The sequence below is a fragment of the Somniosus microcephalus genome, unplaced genomic scaffold (genome assembly GCF_052327205.1).
Source record: "Somniosus microcephalus isolate GS21.2 unplaced genomic scaffold, FLI_Smic_1.0 unresolved_chr1, whole genome shotgun sequence".
NCBI classification, from domain to species: Eukaryota; Metazoa; Chordata; class Chondrichthyes; order Squaliformes; family Somniosidae; genus Somniosus; species Somniosus microcephalus.
In genome coordinates this window covers 71,555,955-71,576,506 of record NW_028225179.1, presented here as the reverse complement: position 1 = coordinate 71,576,506, position 20,552 = coordinate 71,555,955, and the positions used below count along the sequence as shown (strand labels likewise).

Here is a 20,552-nt window from a genome sequence, read left to right as displayed (position 1 = left end):
TTCAGTAGCAGCTGACTCAGGGGACTCTTTTCTGGGTTTAGCTCTTGGGTCTGAAAGGCTTTGAAATGAAGGGTGTCTGGGGAGCTAGATTTGAGGTGATTTAGGAAGTTTAGTGCTCGTTTTTGGATGTTTATTATCAGTGGGTATCTGCCTAGTTCGGCTCTGCATGCATTTGTTGGCGTTTTTCTTTGGGTGCGAAGGATGCTTCGGCAGAATTCTGCATGTAGGGCTTCTATTGTGTGTTTTTCCCATTTAGTGTAGCTTTGGTGATTTAGCGGGCCCCATACTTCACTACCGTACAGTGCAATGGGCAGGATTATGCTGTCAAATATTTTGAGCCAGATTTTGATTGGGATTTGGATGTTGTAGAATTTTCTTTTTATTGCATATAGGGCTCTTCGTGCTTTTTCTTTTAGTGCATTCACTGCTATGCTGAAGCTCCCTGATGCTGTAATAGTTAGACCAAGGTAGGTGTAGCTCATAGTGTGTCCTATAGTGGTATCACTGAGGGTAAACTGGTATTTGTTTTCCTGACATCTGGGCCTTTTTTGAAAAATCATGATGTTGGTTTTCTTTAGATTTACTGTTAGAGCCCAATTTTGGCAGTATTTGTCGAGTAGGTCTAGTTGTTGCTGTAATCCCTGTTCTGTGGGAGACAGCAGAACCAGGTCGTCCACATAGAACAGGGATTTCACTTCTCCATCCAGGAGACGGAGACCTGGTGACTCGCTTTGCTCCAGCATGTCTGCTAATTCATTTATGTATATGTTGAACAGGGTCGGGCTCAAATTGCAGCCCTGCCGGACGCCTCTTCTCTGGGTGAAGAAATCGGTGCGTTTGTCTCCAATTTTGACCCCGCATTTGTTTTTTAGATACATTGATTTAATAAGGTCATAGACTTTGCCCCCTATTCCACACTGAAGAAGTTTATAATAGAGCCCTTCGTGCCATATAGAGTCAAAGGCTTTCTTGAAGTCGATGAAACAGGCGAATATTTTCCCATTTTTTGTTTGGTGTATATGTTTTTCAATGAGGGTGTGAAGGGTATAGATATGGTCGGCGGTGCGGTGTTTTGGAAGAAAGCCTATTTGGTTTTTTCTGAGGATATTATGTTTGTTAAGAAAAATCAAGTAATCTACTATTTAGAATACTGCAGAATAACTTCGCTAGACAACTGTTGACACAGATGCCGCGGTAGTTATTTGGGTCTGATTTGTTTCCACTTTTATATATGGGGGAGATTAGTCCTTGGCACCAGATATCGGGAAAACAGCCTGAACGTAATATGATGTTGAATAATTTGAGTACCGCACCCTGCATCTCCATATTGCTGAACTTGAGCATTTCATTTTTGATGTTGTCTGGGCCACAGGCTTTCTTTAGGTGGAGAGATTTTGTTTTTGTGGCCAGTTCTTTCCATGTGATTGGGGAGTCTAGAGGGTTTTGGTTGTCTTTAATTGTTGCTTCAAATGTGTGGAGTTTTTCTGTGACCTGATGTTGACTTGGGTTTGTTTTGTTTATTGGGATGTCTTTGTAGAGGTTTTCAAAATGTGTTCTCCAGATGTCGCCATCTTGGATTGGTAATGCTTGCAATTGTGTTGTACTCAGGTTATTCCACATTTCCCAGAATTGTTTTGGATTGGTGGAGTTTTCAATTTCTTCGAGTATTTTGTGGGTATAGTTTTGTGTTTTGTTCCTAATGGTGTGTTTATATCTTTTGAGGGTTTCATTGCATCTAGTACGTAGGTCCGGATTGTTTGGTTGGCGATGCTTTTGGTTTGATATTTTTCTCAGGTCTTTTCTGGCATTTTTGCATTCGTGGTCAAACCATTTCTTATTTTTATTTTGTCTTTTGTGACGCTTCCTCTTCTGTTTCACAAGGTCGGCTTTTACAGCTGCCTCATGGAAGATCATATTTATATCCTCTATGGCCATGTTTACACCATCTCTGGTGATCTCGTATGGGTTTTCTTTAAATTTTGATATTTTACTTGTGAGATCAGGTGACTTTAGTGCTGTGATGAATTTATCTCCACTGTCTGGGGCCCATCTGTATGTCTGGTTTATTTTATGTAGCTTACTGTGTTCCTTTTTCGTGTCTGTAGTTTGGGCAGAAAGTTTAAGGTACATATTTATTTGGTTATGGTCTGAGAGGGGGGATTGCTGCCTGACAGTGAATGAGTTGATATCGCAGGGGTCCAGGTCAGTGATTGTATAGTCCACCACACTAGACCCAAGATTTGAGGAGTATGTGAGTCTCCCTAGGGAGTCCCCTCTGAACCTACCGTTAACTATGTACAGGCCTAAGGCTCGGCAGAGTTGCACTACCTCCCTACCGCTTTTATTTATTTCACGATCAAGGTTGTTCCGATTTGCGATGGCTGGTGTGACATCTAAAGGGGTCTGGCCAAACACATGGTTGTTTCCCTGTGGGTCTATGAAGTCAGGTTCACAACCGGTCCTTGCATTTAGGTCCCCACATATTATCACCTTTCCTTGGGCCTGGAAATGGCTGATTTCCATGTGGAGAGTATCAAATAACTCCTCTTCGAAATATGGCGATTCTATTGGAGGTATGTAGATCGCACATAAGTAAACATCTTTTTTTGCTATTCCTATATTTTTATCTAGTTTTAGCCATACGTGTGATTTTCCCTGTTTTACCGGTGAGATGTGTTTGTCCAGTTCTCCCTTATACCACACCAATATTCCCCCGGAGGTTCTGCCCTTGCGTGTTTTAGTGTTCTTTACTGAGGGCACAATGATTTCATGGTACATTGGAGGACAGTGGGTCGGCACGTCCTTTTGGCACCATGTTTCTGTTAACACAATTATATCAATGTCTTTTATAGCTTTTAGGAATTCAGGGTCTGTACTCTTCATCCCAAAAGTTGAGGAGCGGAGGCCCTGGATATTCCAGCCGCTTATGTGGAAAGAACGCATTTATATAGTTCAATAAAACGAAATAAAATGGAACTATTTTGTGGGATGAGTGTGGAAACACTATTTTCTATAATGCTAAATGATGATTTAGTATAAATTTCATGAGGCATGCACATATATCTATCTAATAATAGTAATAATACTGATCAATAATGATAAATAACAATATTAATAATTTCTCCGGCTTTCTATCAGGCTGTTCAGCATCGTCATGATCTTTCTCAGTTCTTGGTCTACAGTCTGTGGTCTAGAGGGGGGTCTTGGGTCAGGTATAAAAGCACGGTTCTGTTGTTGGTTTTGTAATGGGGGGTGGGGGACATTGGTGGTCCTGTTTGGGCTCCCAATGGTAGAGGGGGTGGGAGGGCTGCGTCTTTTGGCAGTGTTTATGAGGTTTCTTGCGAAGACCCACATCCGCTGTTTGAGTAGATGTATTTCGTCATAGATCTCCCTTGTGTTGATGTTTGGATGATGGGCCAGGGAGACGTTGGGGAGGACAGAACATCTCGTGTCGATCTCCCTGTTGGTGTTGTGGATTATATAGGCTGGGGTGTCCTTTCTGGGCAGTAGTGTGGAGATCACGATCCGCGCCTCGGGGAATTCCCTGCTGGCCTTTTCCGCCATCCTGCTCACCGCCCTAGCAGTGCCTTCCTGTAGGGTGCGTAGGTCGTTCGTGCCTGTGTGGATCACAATCCATTTGGGGCTTCCAAGGGATTCTTTGTTCAGGATCTTCATTGCTTGGTCTGTGTTGCTGCACCATTTTTTCAGGACTTGGTGGTCTGGGAACAGCCTCTGGGGGTCCAGGAACTTTCCGTTGGAGTCGGTCAGCAGGGCCGCCTGAGGGGCTGGTTTTTCAGACTGGGTAACAGTAGTCTGGGTAGGACTCGCCTGGTGGCTGGTTGTTGGCTGGGTTTCTGGGATATGTTGTGTGGCAGGAGCGGGGTTTGGGGCTTTCGGTGTGTCCTCGTTTGGGGGGGTATCTGTCGGTTTTTGTGTTCCTGTGTGTGAGGACTGGGTAGCAGTAGTCTGGGCATGATTCGACTGAGGGCTGGTTGGAGCGGGGTTTGTGGCTTTCGGTGTGTCTTCGTGTGGGGTGGCATCCGGCGGGTTCTGTGTCCTTGTGTGTGTTGTTTTTGTGTCCTCAGGTTTTTGGACCTTAAGAGGTTTGTGTTGCCTGCTGAGCCTTTCTACGGTCTCCTTCGTTTTGTTTAGTTGAGTACGGAGTTCTTTGATCTCTCTCTCTCTGTCTCTCTCTCTCTCTCTCTCTCTGTCTCTGTCTCTGTCTCTCTCTCTCTCTCTCTCTCTCTCTGTCTCTGTCTCTGTCTCTGTCTCTCTCTCTCTCTGTCTCAATTTCAATTCAATTCAATTCAAATCGCTTTATTGGCATGACAAGGTACATCTTATGTTGCCAAAGCATCGAAAAACATTTATGGTTGAACATATAAACGCAGATCTATCCATACAGTGTATAAACAGATATATCCCTGAGTGTATAAATATACATTCGTATAATTTGTATATACTCTTTTCTTAGATTTAATGGTTGTCCCTCTGTTTATGGCAAGCTGTAACATAGTGTGCCGCAAAGGTTACACAGTTTCTCTGTTCCCCTAGTAGGTATGGGAGTCTTTGGTCGTCATTCAAATTTCTGAATTCAGGGCATATTTTTGTGAATTTTGGGTAGAAATTCTCCCTGATGCCCTGATATTTTCCACAAGCTGTGAGGAAGTGCATCTCTGTCTCCACCACTCCCTGACTGCAGTGAGAGCATATCCTGTCCTCTCTTGGCAGCCGGGTCTGTCTGTGTCTGCCTTTTTCGATGGCCAGGCTATGTTCACTAAGTCTGCACATTGTCAAGGTTTTTCTCGCTTTGCTATCCTTTACCATGGTCAGGTATTCAGCCATGTTGTATTGTCTGTTTAGGGCCAAGTAGCAATTGAGTCTCTGTCTCTCTCTCTCTCTCTCGCTGTCTCGTTCGAAAGACGGCCCCTCCGACAGTGCAGCGCTCCCTCAGTACTGCCCCTCCGACAGTGCAGCGCTCCCTCAGTACTGTCCCTCCGACAGTGCAGCGCTCCCTCAGTACTGCCCCTCCGACAGTGCAGCGCTCCCTCAATACTGCCCCTCCGACAGTGCAGCGCTCCCTCAGTACTGCCCCTCCGACAGTGCAACGCTCCCTCAGTACTGCCCCTCCGACAGTGCAGCGCTCCCTCAGTACTGCCCCTCGCACAGTGCAGCGCTCCCTCAGTACTGCCCCTCGCACAGTGCTGCGCTCCCTCAGTACTGCCCCTCGCACAGTGCTGCGCTCCCTCAGTACTGCGCCTCGCACAGTGCTGCGCTCCCTCAGTACTGCCCCTCGCACAGTGCTGCGCTCCCTCAGTACTGCCCCTCGCACAGTGCTGCGCTCCCTCAGTACTGCCCCTCGCACAGTGCTGCGCTCCCTCAGTACTGCCCCTCGCACAGTGCTGCGCTCCCTCAGTACTGCCCCTCGCACAGTGCTGCGCTCCCTCAGTACTGCCCCTCGCACAGTGCTGCGCTCCCTCAGTACTGCCCCTCGCACAGTGCTGCGCTCCCTCAGTACTGCCCCTCGCACAGTGCTGCGCTCCCTCAGTACTGCCCCTCGCACAGTGCTGCGCTCCCTCAGTACTGCCCCTCGCACAGTGCTGCGCTCCCTCAGTACTGCCCCTCGCACAGTGCTGCGCTCCCTCAGTACTGCCCCTCGCACAGTGCTGCGCTCCCTCAGTACTGCCCCTCGCACAGTGCTGCGCTCCCTCAGTACTGCCCCTCGCACAGTGCTGCGCTCCCTCAGTACTGCCCCTCGCACAGTGCTGCGCTCCCTCAGTACTGCCCCTCGCACAGTGCTGCGCTCCCTCAGTACTGCCCCTCGCACAGTGCTGCGCTCCCTCAGTACTGCCCCTCGCACAGTGCTGCGCTCCCTCAGTACTGCCCCTCGCACAGTGCTGCGCTCCCTCAGTACTGCCCCTCGCACAGTGCTGCGCTCCCTCAGTACTGCCCCTCGCACAGTGCTGCGCTCCCTCAGTACTGCCCCTCGCACAGTGCTGCGCTCCCTCAGTACTGCCCCTCGCACAGTGCTGCGCTCCCTCAGTACTGCCCCTCGCACAGTGCTGCGCTCCCTCAGTACTGCCCCTCGCACAGTGCTGCGCTCCCTCAGTACTGCCCCTCCCGACAGTGCAGCGCTCCCTCAGTACTGCCCCTCGCACAGTGCTGCGCTCCCTCAGTACTGCCCCTCCCGACAGTGCAGCGCTCCCTCAGTACTGCCCCTCGCACAGTGCTGTGCTCCCTCAGTACTTCCCCTCCGACAGTGCTGCGCTCCCTCAGTACTGCCCCTCCGACAGTGTGGCGCGCCCTCAGTACTGGCAATCGGAGAGTGTTGACCTGGGATTATCAGGCTCGAACCCACGACCTTCTGACTAGGAGGCGACCGAGATGCTGACTGACACCTGTGGTCCGAACGCAGTCAGTGAGGGAGCCTTGCAATGGCCTAGCTATTCATGCGGGTGGGGTAAGCTTTTACGAGAGAGCGACAGTGCTGAGCAACAGTTGCGAGCAAGGACAGAGAAAGTGATCTCGGTGACTAGTTTGATTTGCAAATGAGCAGGGCTGTTGGGGAGTTGGCTGGGCGTAGGCATGCGAGAAAACCGTGCGTTTTGCATCTTTTTCCATTTAAATGTCGGTCTCTTGAGTGACCACCTGGAATTGCTTTGTTTAGCTCCTGGAACCGGAACCGCCCCCCCCCCCCCCGCCACCCTCACAGGGTACCTTGCACTGTTAGCTGGGACTCCGAGCCGACATTAATCACTCAGACAGACTTTAACCAGCGACCTGATCACAGCTTAATCTTTCACGCAAAAATGTCTGACTGAGCTACACACAGCAGGAAAGGCCCAGGCTTCAGTGCCTGGCCGAGTGCTGCCTGTGGGGGAGAGGGGGATGCGAGGAGGGCACTTTTGGCTGAATGCCTGTGTTAGAGAGGGCAAAAATCAGTAAGGGTAGCTGCTCCCTATCACCGATACAGTAACACTTCTCGTTTCCTGCCGCCGCCCCCCCCCCCCCCCCCCCCCACCACCATGTGATGCCACAGTGAGACACCGGACAACTGGTGCCGGTGGAGCCCATAACCTCAGTGCTGGGCTGAGGGTGGGGGAGGGGGGAGTGAATGCTGGTGTGACTGCGATAGTGCGGAGCAGAGCTGATGTTGCCGTTCAAGCCCAGCCACATCCTGTCCCGATCGGCATACGCAGCACGTGGCCGCAAAGCAACACAGCGAGAGGAAGTGGTGAGGAGAGCAGAATATGTTTCAGCTCGACCGACAGCTCCAGCCTGCAGGGCTGGCTCGAGGGAGGAGAAGGTGACTGTCACCTACTGATCCCTCCCTGTGTTAGATACACTGTCCTTTCCCCCTCTCGGACCGGGTGTCTCAGTGCGTTAGATACACTGCCCTTTCCTACTCTGGGACCGGGTGTCACATTGTGTTAGATACACTGTCCTTTCCCCCTCTGGGTCCGAGTGTCACAGTGCGTTAGATACACTGTCCTTTCCCTCTCTGGGACCGAGTGTCAGTGTGTAAGATACACTGTCCTTTTTCCCTCTGGGACCGGGTGTCACAGTGCGTTAGATACACTGTCCTTTCCCCCTCTGGGACTGGGTGTCACAGTGCGTTAGATACACTGTCCTTTCCCCCTCTGGGACCGGGTGTCACAGTATGTTAGATAAACTGTCCTTTCCCCCTCTGGGACCGGGTGTCACAGTGTGTTAGATACACTGTCCTTTCCCCCTCTGGGACCGGGTTTCACAGTGTGTTAGATACACTGTCCTTTCCCCCTCTGGGACCGGGTGTCACAGTGCATTAGATACACTGTCCTTCCCCCTCTGGGACCGGGTGTCACAGTGTGTTAGATACACTGTCCTTTCCCCCCCTGGGACCGGGTGTCACAGTGCGTTAGATACACTGTCCTTTCCCCCTCTGGGACCGGGTGTCACAGTGCGTTAGATACACTGTCCATTCCCCCTCTGGGACCGGGTGTCACAGTGTGTTAGATACACTGTCCTTTCCCCCTCTGGGACCGGGTGTCACAGTGCGTTAGATACACTGTCCTTTCCCCCTCTGGGACCGGGTGTCACAGTGTGTTAGATACACTGTCCTTTCCCCCTCTGGGACCGGGTGTCACAATGCATTAGATACACTGTCCTTTCCCCCTCTGGGACCGGGTGTCACAGTGTGTTAGATACACTGTCCTTTCCCCCTCTGGGACCAGGTGTCACAATGCATTTGATTCACTGTCCTTTCCCCCTCTGGGACCAGGTGTCACAGTGCGTTAGATACACTGTCCTTTCCCCTCTGGGACCGGGTGTCACAGTGTGTTAGATACACTGTCCTTTCCCCCTCTGGGACCGGGTGTCACAGTGTGTTAGATACACTGTCCTTTCCCCCTCTGGGACCGGGTGTCACAGTGCGTTAGATACACTGTCCTTTCCCCCTCTGGGACCGGGTGTCACAGTGTGTTAGATACACTGTCCTTTCCCCCTCTGGGACCGGGTGTCCCAGTGTGTTAGATACACTGTCCTTTCCCCTCTGGGACTGGGTGTCAGTGTGTTAGATACACTGTCCTTTCCCCCTCTGGGACCGGGTGTCACAGTGCGTTAGATACACTGTCCTTTCCCCCTCTGGGACCGGGTGTCACAGTGTGTCAGATACACTGTCCTTTCCCCCTCTGGGACCGGGTGTCACAGTGTGTTAGATACACTGTCCTTTCCCCCTCTGGGACCGGGTGTCCCAGTGTGTTAGATACACTGTCCTTTCCCCTCTGGGACTGGGTGTCACAGTGTGTTAGATACACTGTCCTTTCCCCCTCTGGGACCGGGTGTCACAGTGCGTTAGATACACTGTCCTTTCCCCCTCTGGGACCGGGTGTCACAGTGCGTTAGATACACTGTCCTTTCCCCCTCTGGGACCGGGTGTCAGTGTGTTAGATACACTGTCCATTCCCCCTCTGGGACCGGGTGTCACAGTGTGTTAGATACACTGTCCTTTCCCCCTCTGGGACCGGGTGTCACAGTGCGTTAGATACACTGTCCTTTCCCCCTCTGGGACCGGGTGTCACAGTGTGTTAGATACACTGTCCTTTCCCCCTCTGGGACCAGGTGTCACAATGCATTAGATACACTGTCCTTTCCCCTCTGGGACCGGGTGTCACAGTGTGTTAGATACACTGTCCTTTCCCCCTCTGGGACCGGGTGTCACAGTGCGTTAGATACACTGTCCTTTCCCCCTCTGGGACCGGGTGTCACAGTGTGTTAGATACACTGTCCTTTCCCCTCTGGGACTGGGTGTCACAGTGTGTTAGATACACTGTCCTTTCCCCCTCTGGGACCGGGTGTCACAGTGCGTTAGATACACTGTCCTTTCCCCTCTGGGACCGGGTGTCACAGTGTGTTAGATACACTGTCCTTTCCCCCTCTGGGACCGGGTGTCACAGTGTGTTAGATACACTGTCCTTTCCCCCTCTGGGACCGGGTGTCACAGTGCGTTAGATACACTGTCCTTTCCCCCTCTGGGGCCGTGTGCCACAGTGCGTTAGATACACTGTCCTTTCCCCCTCTGGGACCGGGTGTCACAGTGCGTTAGATACACTGTCCTTTCCCCCTCTGGGACCGGGTGTCACAGTGCGTTAGATACACTGTCCTTTCCCCCTCTGGGACTGGGTGTCACAGTGCGTTAGATACACTGTCCTTTCCCCCTCTGGGGCCGTGTGTCACAGTGCATTAGATACACTGTCCTTTCCCCCTCTGGGACCGGGTGTCACAGTGCGTTAGATACACTGTCCTTTCCCCCTCTGGGACCGGGTGTCACAGTGTGTTAGATACACTGTCCTTTCCCCCTCTGGGACCGGGTGTCACAGTGTGTTAGATACACTGTTCTTTCTTCCTCTGGGGCCGTGTGCCACAGTGCGTTAGATACACTGTCCTTTCCCCCTCTGGGACCGGGTGTCACAGTGTGTTAGATACACTGTCCTTTCCCCCTCTGGGACCGGGTGTCACAGTGCGTTAGATACACTGTCCTTTCCCCCTCTGGGACCGGGTGTCACAGTGTGTTAGATACACTGTTCTTTCTTCCTCTGGGGCCGGGTGTCACAGTGTGTTAGATACACTGTCCTTTCCCCCTCTGGGACCGGGTGTCACAGTGTGTTAGATACACTGTCCTTTCCCCCTCTGGGACCGGGTGTCACAGTGTGTTAGATACACTGTCCTTTCCCCCTCTGGGACCGGGTGTCACAGTGCGTTAGATACACTGTCCTTTCCCCCTCTGGGACCGGGTGTCACAGTGTGTTAGATACACTGTCCTTTCCCCCTCTGGGACCGGGTGTCACAGTGTGTTAGATACACTGTCCTTTCCCCCTCTGGGACCGGGTGTCACAGTGCGTTAGATACACTGTCCTTTCCCCCTCTGGGACCGGGTGTCACAGTGTGTTAGATACACTGTTCTTTCTTCCTCTGGGGCCGTGTGCCACAGTGCGTTAGATACACTAATGATGGGGGTGGGAGGATTCAGGAAAGAGTAAATTTAAAAGCAGTGAGAGAAGTTTCAAGGCTCTAGAGCAGAGTAGAGTTTTGGGTAAAAATAAGCAGGGTGGGTCAGGAAGGGACAGAGTAACAAAGGTAATAAGGCATCAGTGACAAAGGTGACATCAGGGAAAAATAGAAATAAGTCAAAGCTAAAGGCACTATATCTGCGCGAAGCATTCGCAACAAAATAGATGAATTAATAGCAGAGAGAAATGAACAGGTTCGATCTAATCGCCATGACGGAGACGTGGTTGCCAAGTGGCCACAGTTGGGAACTAAATATTCCAGGATACTTAACTTTTAGAAAAGAGTGGCAAAATGGAAAAGGCGGCGGGGGTAGCCCTGAAAATAAAGGCTGGGATAAAGACGGTAGAGAGAGAGGATCTTGGCTCTGAAAATCGAGAAGTAGAATCAGTTTGGGTGGAGCTAAGAAACAGCAAGTGTCAGAAAACATTGGTGGGAGTTATTTATAGGCCCCCAAACAGTAGTTGTAATGTAGGGCAGAGTATAAGTCAGGAAATTAGAGGCGCATGTAACGGGGGTAATACAGTAATCATGGGGGACTTTAATCTACATATAGACTGGGCAAACCAAATTTGCAGTAATAGTGTGGAGGACAAATTCATGGAATGTATGCAAGATAGTTTTCTAGATCAGTATGTTGAGGAACCAACGAGGGAACAGGCTATTTTAGATTTTTTTTTATACGTTCATGGGATCGGGGCGTCGCCAAGGTGGTGGACGGGGTGCCAATCAAGGAGGCTGCTTTGTCCTGGATGGTGTCGAGCTTCTCGAGTGTTGTTGGAGCTGCACTCATCCAGGCAAGTGGAGAGTATTCCATCACACTCCTGACTTGTGCCTTGTAGATGGTGGAAAGGCTTTGGGGAGTCAGGAGGTGAGACACTCGCTGCAGAATATCCAGCCTCTGACCTGCTCTTGTTGCCACAGTATTTATGTGGCTGGTCCAGTTAAGTTTCTGGTCAATGGTGACCCCCCCAGGATGTTGATGGTGGGGGATTCGGCGATGGTAATGCCTTTGAATGTCAAGGGGAGGTGGTTAGACTCACTTGTTGGAGATAGTCATTGCCTGGCACTTGTGTGGTGCGAATGTTACCTGCCACTTATCAGCCCAAGCCTGAACGTCGTCCAGGTCTTGTTGCATGCAGGCATGGACTGCTTCATTATCTGAGGAATTGTGAATGGCACTGAACACTGTGCAGTCATCGGCGAACATCCCCATTTTTGACCACCTGTTGGAGGGAAGGTCATTGATGAAGCAGCTGAAGATGGTTGGGCCTAGTACACTGCCCTGAGGAACTCCTGCAGCGATGTCCTGGGGCTGTGATGATTGACCTTCAATCACCACAACCATCTTCCTTTGTGCTAGGTATGACTCCGGCCAGTGGAAAGTTTTCACCCCGATTCCCATTGACTTCAGTTTTACTAGGGCTCCTTGATGCCACACTCGGGTCAACTGCTGACTTGATGTCAAGGGCAGTCACTTTCACCTCACCTCCGGAATTCAGCTTCTTTGTCCATGTTTGGACCAAGGCTGTAATGAGGCCTGGAGCCGAGTGGTCTTGGCAGAACCCAAACTGGGCAATAATGAGCAGGTTATTGGTGAGTAAGTGCCGATTGATAGCACTGTTGACGACACCTTCCATTACTTTGCTAATGATTGAGAGTAGACTGATGGGGTGGTAATTGGCCAGATTGGATTTGTCCTGCTTTTTGTGGGCAGGACATACCTTGGCAGTTTTCCACATTGTCAGATAGATGCCAGTATTGTAGCTGTACTGGAACAGCTTAGCTAGAGGCGCGGCTAGTTCTGGAGCGCAAGTCTTCAGCACGACAGCCGGGATGTTGTCGGGGCCCACAGCCGTTGCTGTATCCAGTGCGCTGAGCTGTTTCTTGATATCATGTGGAGTGAATCAAATTGGCTGAAGACTGGCTTCTGTGATGGTGGGCACCTCAGGAGGAGACCAATATGGATCATCCACTCTGCACTTCTGGCTGAAGATGGTTGCAAATGCTTCAGCCTTGTCTTTTGCACTCACGTGCTGGGCTCCACCATCTTTGAGGATGGGGATATTCATGGAGCCTTCTCCCATTAGTAGTTTAATGGTCCACCACCATTCACAGCTGGATGTGGCAGGACTGCAGAGCTTTGACCTGACCCATTGGTGTCATCGGCAAATTTAGAAATTCTACTCTCTATTCCAATATCCAGGTCATTTATATATATCAAAAAAAGCAGTGGCCCCAGCACTGACCCTTGGGGAACACCACTGTCTACCATCCTCCAGTCTGAAAAACAGCCATTTACCACAACTCGCTGTTTTCTGTCCTTAAGCCAATTCCTTATCCAAGCTGCCACTGACCCACTTGTTCCATGAGCCTCAATTTTGTTAACCAGCTTTCTATGTGGTGCTTTGTCAAACGCCTTCTGAAAACCCGTGTAGACAACATCCGTTGTATTCCCTTCATCAATCTTCTCTGTTACTTCATCAAAAAATTCAATTAGATTAGTCAAAGTGCTTTAGTTAAATCCGAAACTAGGGTCTTAAATCTAAACAAAGCAAACTACGTAGGTATGAGGGACGAGTTGGCTAAGGTAGATTGGGAACTACATTAAAAGACAAGCAATGGCTAGCATTTAAGGAATATACATTCTTTTAAGGTGCAGAAACACCACAGGAAAAGTGGTCCAACCGTGGCTAACAAGAGATGTTAAAGATCGTATTAAATCAAAGGAAGAGGCATATAATGTTGCCAGAAAGAGTAGTAAGCCTGAGGATTGGGAGGGTTTTAGAGTTCACAAAGGAGGACCAAGAAAGTGATGCAGAAAGGGAAAATAGAATATGAGAGTAAACTAGCGAGAGACATAAAAACAGACAGTAAAAGCTTCTATAGGTATGTAAAAAGGAAAAGATTAGCGAAAGTAATTCTGGGTCCCTTACAGGCCGAGACCGGAGAAATTATAATGGGGAATAAGGAAATGGCGGAGAAATTAAACAAATACTTTGTATCTGTCTTCACGGAAGAAGATGCAAAAAACTTCCCAGAAATAGTGTTGAACCAAGGCTCTAGTGAGAATGAGGAACAGAAAGAAATTAGCATTAGTTTTTAAAAAATACTACTGCTGAAAGCTGATAAATCCCCTGGACCTGATGGCCGACATCCTCGGGTTTTGAAAGAGATGGCTATAGAGATGGTGGATGCATTGGTTGTCATTTTCCAAAATTCCATAGATTCCCGCGGATTGGAAGGTAGCAAATGTAACCTTCTAAGAAAGGAGGGAGAGAGAAAACGGGGAACTACAGACCAGTTAGCCTGACATCAATAGCAGGGAAAATGCTGGAATCTATTATTAAGGACGTGATAACAGGGCACTTAGGAAATAATAATAGGATTAGGCAGAGTCAACTCGTGTTTATGAAAGGGGAATCGTGTTTGACAAATCTGTTGGAGTTTTTTGAGGTTGTAACTAGCAGAATAGATAAGGGGGGTGTGGTGTATTTGGATTTTCAGAAGGCATTCGATAAGGTGCCACACAAGAGGTTATTAAACAAAATTAGGGCTCATGGGATTGGGGGTAATACACTAGCATGGATTGAGGATTGGTTAACGGACAGAAAACAGAGAGTAGGAATAATCTGGTCATTTTCGGGTTGGCAGCCTGTAACTAGTGGGGTACCGCAAGGATCAGTGCTGGGGCCTCAGCTAGTCACAATCTACATCAATGATTTGGATGAGGGGACCAAAGGTAATATATCCAAGTTTGCTGATGATACAAAGCTGGGTGGGAATGTAAGTTGTGAGGAGGATGTAAGGAGGCTTCAAGGGGATATAGAGAGGCTAAGTGAGTGGGCAAGAACATGGCAAATTAAATATAATGTGGAGAAATGTGAAGTAATCCACTTTGGTAGGAAAAATAGAAAAGCAGAGTAGTTTTTAAATGGTGAGAGACTGAGAAATGTTAGTGTTCAGAGGGACCTGGGTGTCCTTATACACGAATCACTGGAAGTTAACCTGCAGGTACAGCAAGCAATTAGGAAAGCAAATGGTATGTTGGCCTTTATTACAAGAGAATTTGAGTATAAGAGTAAAGACATCTTACTGCAATTATATAGGGCCCTGGTGAGACCACACCTGGAGTATTGTGTGCAGTTTTGGCCTCCTTACCTAAAGAGGGAGTGCAACAAAGTTTCACCAGACTGGTACCTGGGATGGGGGGGGACTGTCCTTTGAGGAGAGATTGAGTAGACTAGGCCTATATTCTTGAGTTTAGAAGAATAAGAGGTGATCTCTGAAACATATAAAATTCTTACAGGGCTTGACAGGATAGATGCAGGGAGGATGTTTCCCCTGGCTGGGGAGTCTAGAACCAGGGGTCACAGTCTCAGAATAAGGGGTCGGCTATTTAGGATTGAGATGAGGAGAATTTTTTTTGGAATTCTCTACCCCAGAGAGCTGTGGAGGCTCAGTCGTTGAGTATATTCAAGGCAGAGATCGATCGACTTTAAATATTAAGGGAATCAAGGGCTATGGGGATAGTGCAGGAAACGAGTTGAGGTAGAAAATCAGCCATGATCTTATTGAATGGCGGAGCAGGCTCGAGGGGCCAAATGGCCGACTCCTGCTCCTATTTCTTATGTTCTTTTGTCCTTTTCCCCCCCCCCCCCCCCCTTCTCTGGGACCGGGTGTCACAGTGCATTAGATACACTGTCCTTTCCCCCTCTGGGACCGGGTGTCACAGTGTGTTAGATACACTGTCCTTTTCCCCTCTGGGACCGGGTGTCACAGTGCGTTAGATACACTGTCCTTTCCCCCTCTGGGACCGGGTGTCACAGTGTGTTAGATACACTGTCCATTCCCCCTCTGGGACCGGGTGTCACAGTGCGTTAGATACACTGTCCTTTCCCCCTCTGGGACCGGGTGTCACAGTGCGTTAGATACACTGTCCTTTCCCACTCTGGGACCGGGTGTCACAGTGCGTTAGATACACTGCCCTTTCCCCCTCTGGGACCGGGTGTCACAGTGTGTTAGATACACTGTCCTTTCCCCCTCTGGGACCGGGTGTCACAGTGCGTTAGATACACTGTCCTTTCCCCCTCTTTAGATACACTGTCCTTTTCCCCCTCTGGGACCGGGTGTCACAGTGCGTTAGATACACTGTCCTTTCCCCCTCTGGGACCGGGTGTCACAGTGTGTTAGATACACTGTCCTTTCCCCCTCTGGGACCGGGTGTCACAGTGCATTAGATACACTGTCCTTTCCCCCTCTGGGACCGGGTGTCACAGTGTGTTAGATACACTGTCCTTTCCCCCTCTGGGACCGCGTGTCACAGTGTGTTAGATACACTGTCCTTTCCCCCTCTGGGACCGGGTGTCACAGTGCATTAGATACACTGTCCTTTCCCCTCTGGGACCGGGTGTCACAGTGAATTAGATACACTGTCCATTCCCCCTCTGGGACCGGGTGTCACAGTGCGTTAGATACACTGTCCTTTCCCCCTCTGGGACCGGGTGTCACAGTGCATTAGATACACTGTCCATTCCCCCTCTGGGACCGGGTGTCACAGTGCGTTAGATACACTGTCCTTTCCCCCTCTGGGACCGCGTGTCACAGTGCGTTAGATACACTGTCCTTTCCCCCTCTGGGACCGGGTGTCACAGTGCATTAGATACACTGTCCTTTCCCCCTCTGGGACCGGGTGTCACAGTGTGTTAGATACACTGTCCTTTCCCCCTCTGGGACCGGGTGTCACAGTGCATTAGATACACTGTCCTTTCCCCCTCTGGGACCGGGTGTTGCCGTGTGTTAGATGCACTGTCCCTTCCCCCTCTGGGGCCCAGTTCTAATCCGATTAGTGTGATATAAACAGCCTCCAACCTGCCCCTTGCTATGTTGTGTCTGTTGGTCTCATGGAGATATATGCAAAGCTGATTATGAGGTTTCGCCTTGTTTGTCTCTGGCTCCTAATCTACATCTGTTGTAGTCAAAATTCATGCAAAATAAAAACCTAGCAGAAGCTGGGGTGGGGTGTTGGAAATTCATAGACCAGCTCGACTTACAGCACAGAAGGAGGCCACACAGCCCGCCGTGCCTGTGCCAGCTCTTTGAAAGCGCGGTCGTGCTTTATCCCACTTCCGCACCCCCCCCCCCCCCCCCCAACCTCAAAATGATTAACGGTGACGTCGAGTGATGAGATTTCTAACGGGCGTGGGACCTCTAAGGAACTGTGCATCACGCGCATCGGGTATACAGCACAGGCTAGATGAGCTCCCTCATCCCCTTGCTAACACACTATTCTTCTGTCTCAGCCTGACCAGACCCCACCGTTCCCAAGGCTGGCATGAATCCCGGGCCCTAGACGTGAAGGCTAACTGTGTCCAACAGCCCCTTGTGCTGGGAGTGTTTAGACAGTGCCTTTAACGTAGGAAAATGTAACGAGGCTCTTCACAGGAGCGTAAATCTAGCAAAAGTTTGACACCGAGCCACATGAGATATTAGGACAGGTGACCAAAAGAGGTCGCTTTTAAGGAGCGTCTCAAAGGTGGAGAGGTTTAGGGAGGGAATTTCAGAGCTTGGAGCCCAGGCAGCTAAAAGCACGGCCGCCAACGGTGGAGCGATGGAAATCAGGAGATGCGCAAGAGGCTGGAATTGGAGGAGCGCAGAGATCTCGGAGGGTGGAGGAGATTAGAGAGATAGGAAGGGGGTGAGGCCATGGAGGAAGTGAACACAAGGATGAGAGTTTTAAATTGGAGGCGTTGTGGAACCGGGAGCCAGTGGCGGTCATTGAACACGGGGGGTGGGGGGGGGGCAGTGAAGGGTGAACGGGACTCGGTGCGAGTTGGGACACGGGGAAGCAGAGTTTTGGATGAGCTGAGGTTTGCAGAGGGTGGAAGCTGGGAGGCCGGACAGGAGAGCGTCGGAATAGTCGAATCTGGAGGGTAACAGAGGCACGGCTGAGAGTTTCAGAAGCAGATGAGCTGAGGCAGGGGCGGAGACTGGCGATGTTATAGAGGTGAAAGGAGGCGGTCTTGGTGGTGGGGAGGATATGGGGCCGGAAGCACTGTTCTGGGTCAAGTAGGATGCCGCGGTTCCAACTGGCCTGGTTCAGCCTCAGACAGTGGGCAGGGAGGGAAATGGAACCTGAGCCTTCCGTGTTCTGTCTGTGTGCGTTGTATTAAAAGATTATTGGGTTATTACCACATTGTTGTTGAGGGGGGATCTTGCTGTGTGCAAATTGGCTGCCTCGTTTGCCTGCATTTCAGCGGCGACTGCTCTTTGCCAGCTCGTTGGCTGTGTGCCGCGTTGTGGAATGTTGGCGAGGGAGGCCCAGCTCTTGCTTTGTTGCTCTAAATCTCTCTTGTCCCTTGCTTCCCCCTTCAGATGACCAGTTTGAAGCACTCCGCATCGACCCGTTCTCCAGCCCGCCTGAGCTCCCGGACGTCATGAAGCCGCAGGACTCGGGCAGCAGTGCCAACGAGCAGGCTGTTCAGTGAGCACCCCGCCCTGCCCTGTGCCCAGGCGAGGGAGCGTGCCAACGGGCGCACAGCACACTGGCACAACACACTGGACTCGACACTTCTCTTTCCCTCTCTTCGTCTCAATCTTCTCATTCTCTCACTCTCGTTCCCTCATTTTTTCCTCCCTCCCTTCCTTTCTTTCTCTCTCTCAGCTTGTTTCACTGTCTCCCACTCCCTTTCTGTCTCCTATCAACACTCTCTCTCTCTCTCTCTCTCTCTCCCTCCCTTTCCAACTCTCCCACCCTCTGCCCTGCCCTGTCTGCCTCTCGATGTTCTCTCCCCACAAACTCTTTACCTCCTCGGATGAATAAAGAGCAACGGAAAAAAAGTCCATCCGGTTACCCCCCCCCCCCCCCCGCCAAAAAAAATGAATAAATGAGTGTTTTATTGTGAGGAAGATCAGTGACTGAAAGTTCCCACTGGATCGAATTCGGCCAGAACAGCGGGCGATCAGATTAACGGGCTGGAGCCGGGCCACTGGGGCTGGGGGCAAGTGTGACTCCGAGGGGGCGCCTGTTCCTCACCTTCCATCTCTTTTTTTTTATCCCTGCACGCCCACCCCAGCCGGTTGCTGCATTCTGTGCATTGCACCCTCCTTCTCCCATTCCTTACCCCCCCCCCCCCCCCCCACTTCTCCCGAGATCCCTCGGCCTGCTAATACCACAAGCGATTAACCGTTTCATTTTATTGTGTGGGGTGTGGGTGCGAGGGGCATTCTCGGCAGTTTGTAACCCCCACCCCTGTGTTTTGGGGAGGAGGGGGGAAGCAAAGGGGAATGCCCCATGTTCGGTGCCTGGGCCCTGTCCTGCTCTTCCAGTGTGGATATCGAGCTCCTTACTCGTGTGAGGAGCAGGCTGGGAATGCAAAGCAGAGGGGGAAATAAGAGGGAGCAACCTGCAGCCAATAGGCCTCTTTTCACCCCCGCCCCCCCCCCCCCCCAACCCATTTGTAATTTCCGAAGGGGAGCTGGTGCTAGTCCTGCTTGAAACTCGCTCTCCCCTCCTCTCCTCTCTTTCCGCCCCCCCCCCCCCCCCCACTGCTCCCCTGAAAATATCTCGCTTTCAGCCATTTCCATCAGCCCCTCGCCCATCACCCTACCTTCTCCCACCCCCACGCCCCCTACTCTCTCCCAAATGAGGCGTTCCTGCATCCAAACCCACGCCACGAGAAGGGGATGGGCTGGGTTGGGGGCAGGCTTCAATTCGACCTGTATATGTGTATGTGTGTGTTTTTATTTAAGACCTGCCTCGGAATAACCTCTCGCTCTTCATTCTGTGCAGAACGCTGATGTTAGTTTTGCCACCTGACTGGTGGTCTGATCTGACCTGAGGGGGTTTCGGAAATTCCTGGCCACCTTCGAACACCTGGATCAGGGATGTTCGACTTCAACCTCTCTCTCTCTCTCTCTCTTGTCCACCCAACATCTCACTAAACATTGCAACTTAGATACACTGTCCTTTCCCCCTCTGGGACCGGGTGTCACAGTGCATTAGATACACTGTCCTTTCCCCCTCTGGGACCGGTTGTCACAGTGTGTTACATACACTCTCCTTTCCCTCTCTGGGACCGGGTGTCACAGTGCGTTAGATACACTGTCCTTTCCCCCTCTGGGACCGGTTGTCACAGTGCATTCGATTCCCTGTCCTGTTTTCCCCCTCAGCCTGTGCCCTCCCCTTTAAGCAGAGCCCCCACCTGTTCGGTGTCGGCCATCGATTGGTCAGGGTGCCTCTAATGTTGTCCACGGCAATCAAATTGGATGGAAAGAGTGGGGGGGGTGGGGAAGCTTTATCGAACTGCTGCCTCGTTATTGCAAGGGAGGGAGACGAGAGAGGAGTAACAACCAACATTGAAAATTAATAAAAACTGTAGTCTGAATAGACATATTTTTAAGACCTAGCCATGTGTGTGTGTGTGCGCGTGCGTGAGAGTGTGTGTAGTTGGACCACGGGGATGATGTTTATCCCAACATGGGACGCTGATTGCCTCCCCACATCCCCCTCCCCCCCCCCCCCCACCACCACCTGGGAAATTTGTAGAGAATGAAAACACATGTAACAGCGATGTTTAAAATCGACCAGGACAGATTATTGAAAGAATCCGGTTTGCTTTCAAGAGATTTTCATTTTAGATTTTTGGTTCGTTTCAAGTAAACTTATTGTGTAAACTATGGGTTATTTTTTTTTTTTTCTTTTCGTACTATTCTGAAGTTACGAAGCTTTTTCGTGCTTTTATTTTGCTGTCACAAGTTAAGCTGAAATAAAAATGTTCACCCACCATTTTCCCGGCTGCTCTCATTTCTATCTACTTGCGATTGCTATGTTACAGTCCGGGTGTCACAGTACGTTAGATGCACTGTCCTTTCCTCCTCTGGGACTGGGTGTCACAGTGCGTTAGATACACTGTCCTTTCCCCCTCTGGGACCGGGTGTCACAGTGCGTTAGATACACTGTCCTTTCCCCTTCTGGGACCGGGTGTCACAGTGTGTTAGATACACTG

General features: G+C 50.6%; 1 protein-coding gene across 1 annotated transcript in view; it reads left to right on the top strand.

The window, feature by feature from the left end:
• elob (elongin B) overlaps nt 1–20,334 on the top strand; it is a 78,224-nt gene extending 57,890 nt beyond the window's left edge. Inside the window, exon 4 of the mRNA XM_085973647.1 lies at nt 17,920–20,334. Coding sequence (XP_085829773.1) covers nt 17,920–18,032 — 113 coding nt within the window. The 3' untranslated portion in view covers nt 18,033–20,334. The remainder of the gene's footprint in view (nt 1–17,919) is intronic.
• The last annotated feature ends 218 nt before the right edge of the window (nt 20,335–20,552 follow it).